Here is a 14751-nt window from a genome sequence, read left to right as displayed (position 1 = left end):
TGGATGAATTTCACGTTTCATGCAAACTTCACCAGGCAAAATATTTCGAGTCAATTTATTTTGACAAATTGACATGCAGTGATTTGGGCTTCAACATTTTGGCCTTGTTCTTTCCTATGATGACTTCTTTAAGTCATATTGGCCTTTGGTCTGTTAATATGTCTGCAAAAGCCGCTGCTATTTAGGAGTGAAATACGTAAATTGTGAACCTGAAAAATTCCTTAGAAGTTTTAGTTTCACATTCTGATGAAGTACATTTTATTAGACCTTCGGTTTCAGCTCCTGTTTAAAAACAGCTCCTTTTGATTAAAATGAGAAAACATGTTTTGTGCACAATTGATTCAGGTTCTCAAGCACTACAGATATTTGTACAGATACAGATTGTAGATACAAATCTTTAATTATGTTTAAACAGTGTTTACACTAAGACTGCACATCTATTTCAATCCTACCTGTTTAGTGGGGAAAGACAATGTCATAAACAAGTCAAAGATTTCACATCCATAGTAATCATAGTTGAGGATTTTTAAATGTAATATTTATGACTGTATGTTAAATGTTTAAATGAAGATCACTAAATAATTTTTTGCCAAAAAGCTGATTTATTTGTTGAAATAATCAAATGATTTATTTCTATATCTTTAAGAGGCCGCAACTCCTCCTATAACTTGACCCTGGTTTCTGTGGAAGAAAAAAAAAACCCTTAATAAATATCCCAGATCACATTATCTGGAGGAGTTTTAGTGACACGATTTCAATAAAGGCAACTTGAATCGGTGTGGGACAGACATCATATAGAAATACTTCCCCTTTTTAAAATGATAGACAGTCTGGTGAAAGTCCAAGCCGAGAAATCTGGCATCCGCTTTGTCCGCTCCAGCCAACCTTTTACTATTCACACCCAAACTGAGCCTACGTCAAAATGTAGATCTCATCTCCTTCCTGCCTCTGCCACTCTCCTCCTCTTTTTTTTTTTTGTCCATCTCTCAGCATTCATCCGTCTCTCCTTCTGCCACTCTCTCTTAACTTCCATGTTTGTCTCTGTCCGACTGTCATCCCGTTTCATCAGCATCAGTCGCCCTTCGCTCGCTCTCCGTCCAGCCCTGTCACACCCGCAGTCCCACTCCTGCAGTGGAGATCCTAAATTACAGTGAGGGGGGCGTTGAGATCAGGTGTGCAGCTGGTTGGCTATTGCTGCTGACTCGCATAAACGCTGAAAGGTGAGTAGTGAGCTGCTGGGGTTTTAGAATGCAGCTGGCCTCTAATGCTGATGGACCTCCACCTGCTCTAATGTTTGCCAAGGGCCCGGCCAGGTGCGTGGCGGCATATGCACACGCCTTGAAAGGGATGCAGAATCCGTGCGCAAACACACGTCTACAGCTACCGACACAACAGAAAACACATATGTGTGTCAGGTCCAATAAGGAGTCCCAGCTGCGGTAATTGCAGCACACAGTTAGCGCGCTGATGAATTCCGCTGCAGGTTCAAATTCTGTGCTGCGGAGAAAAATGAAGGTTGCAATTTTGTCTGACTCAGGAAACCGGGGGGGGGGGGGGGGGGGGGAGCTAGGACATGGCTTCCCCACATAATTCCCTGCCCTTCCAACTGGAGCACGAATTACTTAAACGAGTCAGGGAGGTCAAACGGTTTTCACCTCAGCCTTTGGCTCGGTCACAAAGAAGCCGGGTGGGAACTTTAAAAACGAAAGTTGAGCCTTTATTCTCTAGAAGAACCCATGTTTCCAGTAAAAGTTCATCTGTCAATCTGTCGGACCTTGTTTTCCCTCTCGTTCCCTTCCCCAGCTTCCCCTACGTTTTTCATTTTCCTTCTTTTCCTTCTTGCTTACTCCTGTTTTGTGCAAACACGTTACAACAACTCCCTCTTTGCCTGATAATCTCAGTGAAGGCGATGGAAGGAAAAAAAAAAAAAAGAAAAAAAAATCCAATAAACATAAGCCCCAGCTCCCTCTTGACTCAGCTGTCGTCTGTGAGATGTTATTTAAGTGCGACATGTGGTCGATTTCTTCATTTCACCTGGATGCCCTCAGACCCCTGCTGCGTTCGCTGCTTTCCAATATGGATTCTAGATGTTCATGCTCTTACCTTACCGGCTGCTTGCCCAAGTTGGGTCACAAAGAAGGGTAAATACTCAAAGGGTGTGTGAATAATGCAAGCTGAACATTAAATGTCAGGGCTAAAAATTCACAATCTCCTTCTATTGTCTCGCTGGCTTTTGCCGCATGTTTTATGCATTTTATAATTAGCGGGGGTGTCTCGGAGGAGAAGGAAGCCTGGCAGTTATGGCAAACGCTTACATCTGCGAGAGATGGTGTTTTAAGAAGTTACAGAACTCGATTTGAAAGGCAAATCTCAGCTCCTTGGAGAGAAAAACTAGTCCATTTTTCCTCTCTGACTCACCATAAGGTCCAGCATATACAGTATGTATGAGCTATTAAGCAGGTGTACATATGTACATGTGTATATGTATCTTTTCTTATCTACAACCCAAGCAAACGTCGAACGCTGAAAAATGGACGAGTTTTTCTTCAATTAAATAATTGGTTGTGATTTCTCACATCAGTGCATCTGTTTCCTGCTGTTGTTAGAGCTACATGAGTCTATACGATAACTGAAGAAATCCCAATACGCTTTGTTAAAGCTATGTCCAATATTTAGTTTTGAGATGACCAACTATTCTATATATATTGACGAACTTTACTTTTAACATTCATTGCTTATTTTCCATAACGGTGGTGCAGCTTTCAACACTGTCGCAGGTTTGAATCCAATTCACCGCTCGCTGTAGAGTTTGCATGTTCTCTGGGTTATCATGTTTCTTCCGGCGCCACATGACACAGAGTTGGATGAAACTGTACTGAAGATGGACAGATGTGCGATTGTGCTATGAGATCACGTTTGATCGCGATCAGCTCGAGGCGTAACGTTGTGTTGTAATTGTTTTGTATGTGATTTCCGTCCACCAGCATTCATTATTCTCCTTCTTCACCTGCTTTGTGTCCTTATTCTTCGCTTTTGGTTACCGTTTGGTAAACGCTGTAGTGTAAATCAACTGTTTCAAGATCTATTCTGTCCTGGTTGGCTCATTGATGTCTTGACTTAACTCACCCTATTTTCTCGTGTCGGAATCTTACATATTGTTTCACACACAGGACTTTTTCTTTACTCCAACAGGAAACAAAACTGTTTCCACCCTTGCACAGTTGTCATTCAGCACAAGCTGAGAGTCCGACCTGGACATCAACTTTTCGACCAGAAAATTGTCCCCAAATAATCATCATCAATGCTGTGCTGCGGTTTGTTTTTGCAAAAGCTCCGCTAACATGGTCTTTGTCCAGAACTATAATGTTCACATGACCTTTTTTTCCCCCTCACCAATATTAGAGGCTGTTTTGAAGCTTATTGATTGAAAAAGAAGAAAATTGCAGCAGTTTTTGTAACGTGTAGTATACTTGGTATCATAACAAGTGATGAAATGACACTTTAAAAAAGAAAAGCACAGAGTATCCATTTTCCAGCAAAACAAATAAATAAAATATACATGTTTTATTTTTAATTATTAATACAATCTTTAAAAAATTGCCAGGAAATAAAGGGTTTTTTACAAGATAATTACAAATATATTAACAGATCACTAAGAGAATGTTATTGCATGTGTTTGGACTCTTAGAGGAAACCCACACACACAACATGCAAATCCCACACAGAAAGGCCTTGAACCCACGTATTTGAAATAATTACATTCTCAATTTTTATTTCTGAAACTTATTAAAAAATGTGAAAACTGTAGCATACAGAGCTAAATTAAACTGGTCAGGCCAATGAAGAAACTCTCACTAACTGTGGTAAAGGAGGTACTTAGGTCATGGATGTATAGCTGACTTCTCCCAGAGCATATGGTCTCAGGCCCTCTCAGGACATAACAAAATGAGAAATTAGATATCCAAAGGTTGGCACATTTTTAATTTACTCTATCTTTACCTCTGGGCCAAACAGTGTGCGAGCCAGCGTCAGCAGGCTATCCTATTCATCAAGTTTTCATCCTGCTTTTCATTGCATAAATACATTCGTTTGACAGATGACTTTGCTAATTGCCTTTTCAAACCACAGTAATCTCTCGGTGCAGTGGGCGAAAATTAAAAATGCAGCACCCTGAGTATTGTTTCTTCATGTCTGAGCCCGCGTTTATCCACCTGAAATTAATTCTCTAATTTGTTTGTAAGATAAACAGGGAATACTTGGGATCCCAATCCACTTAAAGCATCATCCCCACTACTTTACATATCCGCTCTGAAATGCTGATTCGTCCCCGAAGACTCCCCCCAGGATTCCAGCCAGTCATCACCGGTGAAATGAAGAGCGAGCCTTGACTTTTCTGAAGGGCACTCTAAAGTCTTTTCACAGTGTCACCTCAGAAAAGAGTGTTAATGCCGTGTCAGTTTGTCTGGGCGGAGTAAATGACAGCTACGTCTGAAGTGGGAGTTTGCTGTTAGATACGGAGACTTCACACTCAAACTGTTGTGCGGCTTGTGCCGCGAACACCTCCTGATCTGTTTGGAGGCAGGTGACGGCATGCTTGTCCAAACACACCCGTCATCAAGAAAGCGAAGGCAGTCAAGCTTGTCACGGTGCTGCCACTCGGTGTATTCTCAAGCGTGTCACAAGTTTTTCTGCAAGTAAATGTCAGTCCTCTAAAAAAAAACTAACTTTTTTTATAAAGTCATCCTATGTTTGACCTGTGTAACTTTTCAAAGGTTGTTATCATATACGTCGCGACGGCTAATCCTTTTGCAACATTTTCTTCCGACCTCGCCTGCTGCTGGTCGTCATTTTTTCTTAATGTAGTCCACTCATTTCTTTAAATCCCTAATGCTTCGATGACATCATTGGAAACTTGGCATTAGATTTATGAGTGTGTTAAAAACTGTGTTTTAGCTCATATTAAATGCCCCTTTAGAGTGTTATAAAAGGAGAAGGTTATCTTAAAATCACATTAGCACAATTACAAATGCATCCGTTGCAGAGGATCTTGCTCTCTGGGGTCATGCTGATTATCTGCCTCTGTGTGATTCATCCTTCATCTGCAGCGTCCATCCTTCAGAAAGTTGCAGGAAAGTTGTCTTCAGTGCAGACCAACATGTGTTTAACATCAAGGCTGCAGTCGTAATAAAACAATGTTATGTGATGAAAAGGTCCATCAATAACAAATTTTAGTAAAAAGTCCACTTACTACTATTATTAAACGGATTTCAAGCACACTTTCCAGTCGGACTCAACCATTTCTGTGGTTGTTTTGTTGAGAGTTAAAGACTCTAAAAAGAACACAACTGTATATTTTAGGTGAATGGAAAACCGAATCTGACTTTGGGGAAGGAGAACTGTCTTATAACACCAGTACAATTTCTTTGGATTTTAATGGAACACTTCAGTCTGATTGTCTGAGTTACCTAACCAGAGTAGAGATGAAGTATTTGCAAAGGGTTTCAATACCGGATGTCTCAACAAAACTACCTTCAACCTTTTGAGGCCGTGTTGAATATCTGATCAGTATGTATTTTACCTACCAGCTTCTCTCCGCACAGTTTCTTTCTAAGCCCACACTTTCCACTGAAATATCTGCAGGGCGCTTTGTCCTTGAGCCTTATTTGGAGTTATTACATGTTCTTCAGCACTGCAGTTCTTCAATTGTATGTCAATATGTGACCTTCTCTTTGCCAAAATAGAGATATACCTCAATAAATATGGAAATTTTAAAAAATCTGTACATGAATGTAAAGTTCAGTTAAACAATCGTTTTGAAATCATGTTCCATTATTCTTAAATGTATCAATGTTTCTTAAATACACAGAAGTAATGTTTCTGCACAGTCTCCCATCACTTGACTTATTAATTATGAACGTAATGTCTCATAAACTGTCACAAGATATGAAGCTAAATCAAATCGTATAAACCGCACTTATTTTTCTTCCTTTTTTTTTATAGAGTAATAATTCAATATGGTAAGATTCAGGTGACCTTTATCTGCATTTAAAAAGTTATTACACGAACCTTAATTTGCATGCAAGTGCACGCGCGGACCACCGCTGACAGTCCACCTGGAAGATATTAATGTGCTTGACCGCAGTTGACAACAGACAGACAGCTCGTGGCAGTGGCCTGTAGCGACAAGAAAACAATAATTCATGAGTTTTAATTTAATATTTTACGTGTTATTGAAAGCGGGAAATTGAACAGCGGGCCACCTCAACAGCTGTCATGTGCTGCAGTCATAGCCGAGTAGATACTCATTGTCCGACTGTGTAAAGGCGCTCAAGGAGAAAGTACAGCACCGGAAACCAGTGAATCTGACAGGTTGATTACAATGTTAAAGAAAGCGTCTAATATTCGGTTGGGAAAAAAATAGAGGAATGGGCAGTTGGAATTTTGTCCAGCGTGTATCCTACAGAAATGAAACGGTATTAGAAATAGTCCGAAGTGTTTGACTTGAGGGATGTGTCGTACTGCACTGACTTTGTATTATTCAATTAGCTTTGGTCATTAGCTCAACGATGTCGGGTATGCAGTGGCCTGCTTTGCATTTCAATCAATACCGGCCCAGATTAAAGACAGAATCAACATTTCTCCGTGGGTTTTTTCTTATCTTTAAATGCAATTGCATATGATTGTACCCCTTGGTTTGATTTAATCTTACAGAAACAACAACTTGAGCTATTGCAAATAGATTACGGATTGATTGAAGTTTGAAAAAAGAACTTTTTTAATTAGAGGAGACAAATAAGGGATCTGTGGCTCTTTCACATCTTTGTCCGATAACCACAGTGTTTGTGACCTGTAGAAATATCTGCTGATCTGAGCCTGAAATTATGTGTTTTTTTTTCTGCCCGTCGCTTCAGCTCCGACAGCCTGTCAGCATATATAATCATGTGGAAGCATATTGTGCATGTCTGACCTCTGAATTGTGCAATCACTGTAAAACTGCTTGATAGGAGACCTTTGATTTGCATGAGTGAAGAGGCAGAAACAACATCACACACAGTTTGGTGGTTAAGTTTATACAAGAGCAAAATAATTATACTCTTTTTTTAAATCCATATAAGAACTACACTTTTAAAGATGCCGTGAAACAGTATCCAAGTGATATTTAATTTTTGTCATTTTGTACTTCCAAAGTAGAAATGGTTATTCCAGATTTGATTGACATTTTAATGCTGAAAATTGCATCAAATGTGCATTACACACTATTGAAGCTATTGTTGGTGCAGTCACACCATATATTACACATACAATTATTTACCATGGGGAATTATTAAATGCCTTCAAGTGCATGATGAGTCAGAAAGAAATAAAAAATAAAATGAGCAATGTAGGAGTGTGCTGTAGGAGTAGAATTCTTTTTTTAACAGGATTTTGTACAAATCAGACTTTTAAAGAACAACATGACCGCAGACATGTTGAAACCAGAAAATTTTGTTTTTGAATGTATTGGGATCTCTTAAATTAGGTAAAATTCAATTTTTACACAGAGCAGTGCTGTCATTGGGGGTTGGGCTCAGAACAAAAGCATTAATCTTTTGATTTCTGTATTGTTTATGTTGTGACAATAATGATGACCATGTAAATCTCAGGCACGAAAAGAATACCTCTTACATGAACAGAGTCACACGGCTGTGATTGACGTTGACATGGTGAATAGTAGTTTGAAGAATGTGACGCTGCCTTCATTATCACAATGTGTGGACAGCTGTGTCTATCAGTGATACAGAGCCGCATTTTATGAGGAAATCCTTTGTACACTAAATATATGCTTTTCCAATCTATAAAGAAACTGAATATTAATGTTCCGTGTGTGTGTGTGTGTGTGTGTGTGTGTGTGCTTCTGTCATCTAGGCCTGCGGGAGGTGACTGTCAGAAGAAATGCCGGTCCCAGGTGTCCTAGTCCATCACCACCGGGACCATGGCGACTCGTTGGCCAATGAGAAAAGAGAGGTACTCCCATGCCTGCCTTGCTAGATGGTCAGCGTCCTCCTTGATGCTCCTATGGTTGCCCTGGATGTTACTATGGCTGCCATGGCCGGCCCGAGCTGAACAGGTGGGCAGCGGAGGGCACGGAGGAAAGGTACTTCACGGTTCTCTGTCGTCTCCCTCATCTTCCTCCACCTCCTCCTCCTCGTCCTCCTCGTCCCCGTCGAGCACCTCAGCATTGGGTTTCAACACGAGGCAGAGCGGAGGTCAGCTGGACTGGCTGCTGTCAGAGAAGGGACCTTTCCACAGATGTCCGGAGTACACAGAGTTCAGAGAGCGGTTTCAGCAGGGATTTTCTACCAGATACAAGATCTACAGGTGAGAAAACACTGAATCTGTCCGTGTGAGTGTGTGTGGGAGGCTGCACATTTACCAGATTGGCCACTAGAGGGAAGAAATGGTGCCACAACTGAAACTGCTGGGTGTTGTAGGTTGTCCACCTATCGGTGAAATTAAATGTTCCTTCTCATTCTTTTACTATTTAATTATTCATATTTATTAATTATTTAGTATTTAACCAAATTGGTCCAAATATAGGATGATCATGACTTTTCGATGACCACCACCCCCTTTCCGAATGAAAGGTATTTAAAAACATGGAATCAAACAACTGTTGTTGACATTGTTAAATACTGTTCGTGGGACACAATCTTTGCTGAAACAGTCTGCCGTGTCCTTAGCCGTTTCCTCACATAGATCTGCTGCCTCGCTGATTTCACTCCAGATATCGTTGCTTTCATGCTCCGGTGATGCTGCTCCTCCCGTAGCTCATCATCGTCTCTGCCGTCCAAAGCGTTTGAGATGCAGAATTTTAAAGCTTTGGAGCAGCTTGTTGACATTAGTCTGCAACACTTGTAACTCTTTTTTACTCCCCCGGTATGACCACCACGTCACCGTTCATTGTGCACACCTGACATTTTGGCCATCTCAGTCAGTTGTCTCCAGATCATGACCAGCATGCCCCCCCCCCCCCCCCCCCCCCCACACACACACACACACACATAATGCTGGGATCTGAAAGTCCTAACTCAAACATAAAACTACTCCACTCTTTCACACCAATTCCAAAAAACAAAACAATACAAAAAAGAAAAATAAATAAATATATATATGGACCAATATAGTGTAAAACTATAAAGGAAAGCAACAATGGCAACTTGTATGTTTGTAGGTGTTCGGAAATATTAAAGTGCCACTCACCCCAAATTTCAAGTTGCCACTGAGTTGCAAGAAAGTGTTTTGTTTTAAAAGAAGTACAATTTACCAGTGAAAAAATATTGAATCCCAAGGCTGGCCAACTGTTCTGAGAGCATATCTTTGTAATTTAACGTCAGAAATACAACTCTGAAGGTTTCTCTATTACAAAAAACCATTCTTCTCACTACTCTTCTGCAAAAAGAAGAAAAAACTATCTTGAGGTTCACAGAAGTGTCTTATTGAAGTCCAATTGAGATATTGAGAAAAAGGCCATCACAAACAAATCATGAAAGTTTTAAAAAAGCCACTCCTTCATATGGTAACAGATCATCCAGCAAGCATGACCAAGTTTGTTCATCTGGCTTCTTACTAGATTCATCCGCACACAATAAAGAATATTAATACACACACAGCAGACAAACACAAATGGATAAAATCGCTGTCTTAACACAGAGTTGCTCATTTTCCTCCAGCAGGACACACGATTCATTAGTTCCAAGAAGTAGATCATTTAAAAATCGGGTTCTGTGTGATATATATATATATATTTTTTTTGGTTGAGGTTTGTTTTTATGTGAAGAAATTGCAGATGCTGGCACCCACTCACCACAGGTTAATTATAATTTATTCCTACAGGTGTACATATTTATTTACAGTCGCATGAATTTTTTTAGATAAAAAAACAGTCGCTTAAGTTAATCCTGAGCATTTTGAAACGGCCAGAAGCCAAATACAGACTGGAATGTTAAAGGATGCGTCACACACTAAAATATATCAGAAATTCCACAGTGTGCGTGAAAATCTTGTTTTCAGGTTGGGTTTTTATCTTTTTTATTTTTATTTTTTTAAATGCTGCACTTCAAGAATTAAATCATGAAGTAAAAATACATGACTCGATATAAATTTTTGTTTCGTTTTTTTTCACTGGTAGGGCAAAATGATGGAATATATGCATGTTGGCTGAGGGGGATAAATGAGGAAATGACAAATGTTTCTGAGGATATTCTTATTTGAGACTAGTGGTGGTGGCATCTAAGTTTAGGGGTTTAATTATCTGATTAATTTTAAATGAGCTGCTTATGCAACAACTTGTGCCCTCAGTTTGGGGGCAAAATGATTATAAAGTAAGTTTCTGCTGTGATTCATTCGGCCTTTGCTAATTTATCAAAATAAATTGGGCACTTCAAAGAGTGACTAAACATGGATCTGTGGGAATGGTAAATGTATTTTGTCTGGCAGATTAAAGGCACGCTTTAAATACCCTCAATGTAATGTGTGGATAGATAAAAGAGGAACTGCTCATTTCGAGGACATGCACAGAATGGAGTGGAGCAGCTTGTGTAGGCTGTGCTCCAGTCATATTTGACTCAATCCTGTTGACTTTTTGCTCTTCTATCTGTTCGGATTCACTCTGAAAAACATATCCCGTTTCTGGTCTTAACCAATGTTCTTTATGGTGTTTTTTTTTTTTCTTTCTTTTTTTTTTTTTTTCTCACCTCACACTTATCTGTTTAGACCACCTGGAAGTTGTAAAAAAAACACCCCGATGTGTCAACATATGCTAACAAATATAATGGTTTTTGCAACACGATCCATGTGGAAAACGTAGCACACTCCTCGGCTGATTGACTTGACAAAATATAATTTTTTTCTTTATAAGCAGCTATTAGAACTTGCAGGATAGAATATGATAAAGTAGACATCTATGACGATCCCAGAGGATTTCAACAGGTAACACAGTGCATCATAATATTGTCTTTCCTGGCAGTTTTTATCTCTGTATGAAAAATATCCCTTTCAAATTTCATTCAGAAAGAAGTAAACTGAAGAAAACTGTTAAGATCCAGTGGAGACTTCGAGAGAGGCTTTAATTTGTCCATGTAATGTTTTTACTGTTCATAAAGCTTAAACACACTTCCACTTGAGACGCACCCCCCACCTATGCATGTACTGACTCTATGTTCATGCTCTAGGGCAGGGGTGTCAAACATAAAGCCCGTGGGCCAACACTGGCCCACAAGAGGCTCCAACTCAACACGGCAAACCTGGCAAATTGGGAGAATTTCAAAGAAAAATTTTTATTTTTTTAAATATATTTTTTAAAAGTAGCAGACACAACATCGAGACCCTGAGATCGTTGCGAGCAAACTAGTATTAGCTTCAAAACCATGCTGAGAGTGAGTTTGTAAAAAAAAAAAAAAATAGAAAAAATGCATTATTATAACAGTTTCTTCTTTTTAGACACCAGATGATATTGTTGGAATTGACTATGCTGAGATTGCTATAGTTTTCTGTAATAATTCTCTATTTTTAAAAAAAAAATATATAGACATTTTCATCACATTTACTCTGCACCACGACAAATAAAAACATTAAAGTTTAGATTTAAAGTTTATCATGGCACCACTGTAGCAGTCCGGCCCTCTCAAAATGAAATTGGGCTGTACGTGGCCCCTGAACTAAAATGTGTTTGACACTCCTGCTTGTAGAATTAAGTTTTGACGGCTACTTATACTACAATCCTTCATGTTTTCCTGTATGAAGAAAAACAGGAGGGCAACTACAATTCTGTTGTTCAGAAAGATATTTCTAACAATTGAGAACCTTTACGATAGTGTTGGTTTGACTTAACATGACTGTAAACGATGTTACAAGAATGTTTCCCTCATTCAAAATAGTTAAAACGTGCAAGTGAATGAAGACTTCTACATTTATCAGTTTGTTCTTAGTCTGTAGGAAGTCTAAAAGTGTTCCAGGTGTGAGCTGCAAGTAACCATGACCCTATGGGACTTTGCACACTTTTTTTGTACGCGACTTCACAGCTATTGGTTCCACAAAACTCTCCCATGTTGCTGCCAGGCCACCGGGCACTTCGGCGGGAATACCACCCACAGGCAGTGGTGGGTCTTGACAACTTTACACAGTGCGTTAGCTTCCAAAGACATAGCATGAAGATATGCTTGGATATTTATTTTTAAAAGAGAAAACAAGCAAACAAACAAAAGAATCTTTGCCTGAATAAAATCCTGCTGTGGAGGACAGTGTGAACTCAGTGTGTGTGTGTGTGTGTGTGTGTGTGTGTGTGTGTGTGTGTGTGTGTGTGTGTGTCCTGAGGCTGTCAGCTGCGTGCCATAAATGATGCAGTGCAGTCCTGCTCCAGGTCTAAAGTTCATGTCGGCCCCTGTCACCATTATCATTACTCCAAATTTAATACCACGTGTGATAGATTTCCTCGGCCGCAATTACGTACATTCTTTTAAACTCCGGGATCTCATTTCCTTTCTCTCCTTTCATGTTCTTTTAAAATAGATTCTGTCATGACCATTTGTTCCATCACAAATGTAAATTTGGATTAAAGCGATATCGGCCAATCCTTCGTCCTTTCGGTTATTATCGGCGCTCACTGTGACTCTGTTTTCCAAAGACACGCAGTACATTTTGAGGTGACTCATAGAGACTGTGACTCACTGTCTCACTCCCGCCTTGTTTCTGGCTGTCTTTTTGTTAACACAGGAATAGTCAGCTGAACTTAACCAGCTTGTTCACAGTGAGATCTGCTCTTAGCCAGTCCCAGTTTTAGCTTTCTGCTGCTCATCTCCTTCCTTGGACCACAGATGGTGGTTAGAAATGTCTAATCCAAAGACTTTTTTTTAATCCACTTTCAGTGGACTAGTTTCTTCTCTGTGAAGTCTCACTTAAGCATGAAGTATTTTTCTTTTACAAAACACAAAATGTCAGGTGTTTTTTTGCCTCCATCTATCTGCCTCCCTCACTCCCCACTGTCTTCTCTTCCTTTCCATCTCCCTCTGCCTCGACTTGAATGAAATGGAAATGACAGCATCACTTACAGATGAAGGGGGAAGTGTAGTGTGAAATGACAGGTGAAAGTTTTGTGACATAAGTGGGACAGATTGTCGTATGACTCTTTTTTAGCTGCAGGACACTTCGAGTGATTCTGTATTGCAACTTTTCCGGAGTTTTTTAGATGCTTGATTTGAAAAAAAAATAATAAATCACAAAACCTCTTAGCTGAGACAGAAGACAAACAAGTGAGGATTAATATATCTTTAGCATTTGTGACACTGAGCCCATTAAATCTTTCTCTTTGCTGAGGCATCCTGAGATTTACGAGCTTTAGATTGTCGCCTTATGCAACCTTAAGGTGGTTTTTTTCTTTGATTTTGTGTTTCCAGGTTTTATATTCTTTTGTCACGCTGACTTATTGCATGGAAAGGATTCAAAAGCACACGTTCGTCGCTGATTTGCACTATGTAGTTTTGCATAATAGTAAAAAAACAAAAGGACAAGAGACATGTTCACACCCCAAATCTCCGTTATAGTTATCGGTTGTTTAATTTCTGGAGAATCTCCATACACAAAACACTATTCAAGAATAATGTAAGATGTTGTCTTTATATTTCCATTATGCATGATGACAATTCCAGCAAGTGTTTCCAACTGTGAAGGACAAAAAAAGTACATTTGGAGCTGAAAATAGCTCATGTAATACAGAAGGGAGCTCTCTCTTTAATTCAAAGCTTTTAAATCTTGGATGCTGTATGGAAATTACAGCGTTAGACACTGAGTGAAACTTGTTCCAGTTTAAAATGATAAAAAACAAAACAAAAAAAACCCCAATTTCAATGCTGGGGAAGTTTTATTTCGACCCTGTCCTTGACTTTGAAGAAAAAAGGGAGAAAAGCACCACTGTGTTGTTATAATTTTGAAATGGTATCGCTGAAAGAAAAAAGACAGTTTTACCACATCCCACCAACTCACTGTTAATGGCTCGGTCACTGAACGAACCCTTTGCAAATGCATAAAATATGTACCTGCATGGATATTTATCATGCATGGAAAATTCAAACCCACACCGCCCAGCGAGAACATACAAACTCCTTACAATATTCCCAAGATTCTTAACAACAATTAAACACTTATAGCTGCAGTCACACTTTCAGTTCAAGTCACGGTTCTGCTGCTCGTGCCTCAACTTACTATGATAGCAAATATGTCTAGACACTGCTTTCAGAGACATTATTGAATGTAGTGTGGAACCACAAAGTTTGATGTCACCGAACTTGTGTCCTTGATTTAATGACTGTCGGATAATATAATATGTTCTTTATTCATGATATCAGCACCAAACATGATTTGAATGCTTTACATTCTCCTCTCAAGGTGTTTAAAAATGAGTGCAATGGAAAGGAAAGGAAAGGAAAGGAAAGGAAAACCCTGTACCTTTTCTACTACTTGAATATATAATAATCCTTTAATAACATGCTGAAGGACCCTTGTTTTTTTTTTCATCAATACAATTTTTATTTTATTTTGAACAAGTAATACTAAATGTAGTTAAGAACAGAGAACCTTGATCGCGAACATGATCCTGCCATGATGCAATTACATCTTACAGTTTTCTGTTTTGCTGTGGATGCCTGCCTCCTCTCATTTCTCCTCCTTCACAATCGGAGAGTCACTGCCACCCACTTTGTGCGTGTACTTTTGAAATGC

General features: G+C 39.4%; 1 protein-coding gene across 1 annotated transcript in view; it reads left to right on the top strand.

Moving 5' to 3' along the window:
* The window catches only part of brinp2 (bone morphogenetic protein/retinoic acid inducible neural-specific 2), a 209032-nt gene that overhangs the window by 84542 nt on the left and 109739 nt on the right, over positions 1-14751 (top strand). Inside the window, exon 3 of the mRNA XM_080486630.1 lies at positions 7906-8358. Within this exon, the coding sequence (XP_080342756.1) occupies positions 7973-8358 (386 nt within the window). The 5' untranslated portion in view covers positions 7906-7972. The remainder of the gene's footprint in view (positions 1-7905; positions 8359-14751) is intronic.

This window comes from Lipophrys pholis (assembly GCF_963383615.2).
Source record: "Lipophrys pholis genome assembly, chromosome: 1".
NCBI lineage: Eukaryota > Metazoa > Chordata > Actinopteri > Blenniiformes > Blenniidae > Lipophrys > Lipophrys pholis.
The sequence above is the reverse complement of the archived record's forward strand: the minus strand, read 5'-3'. Positions and strand labels throughout refer to the sequence as shown.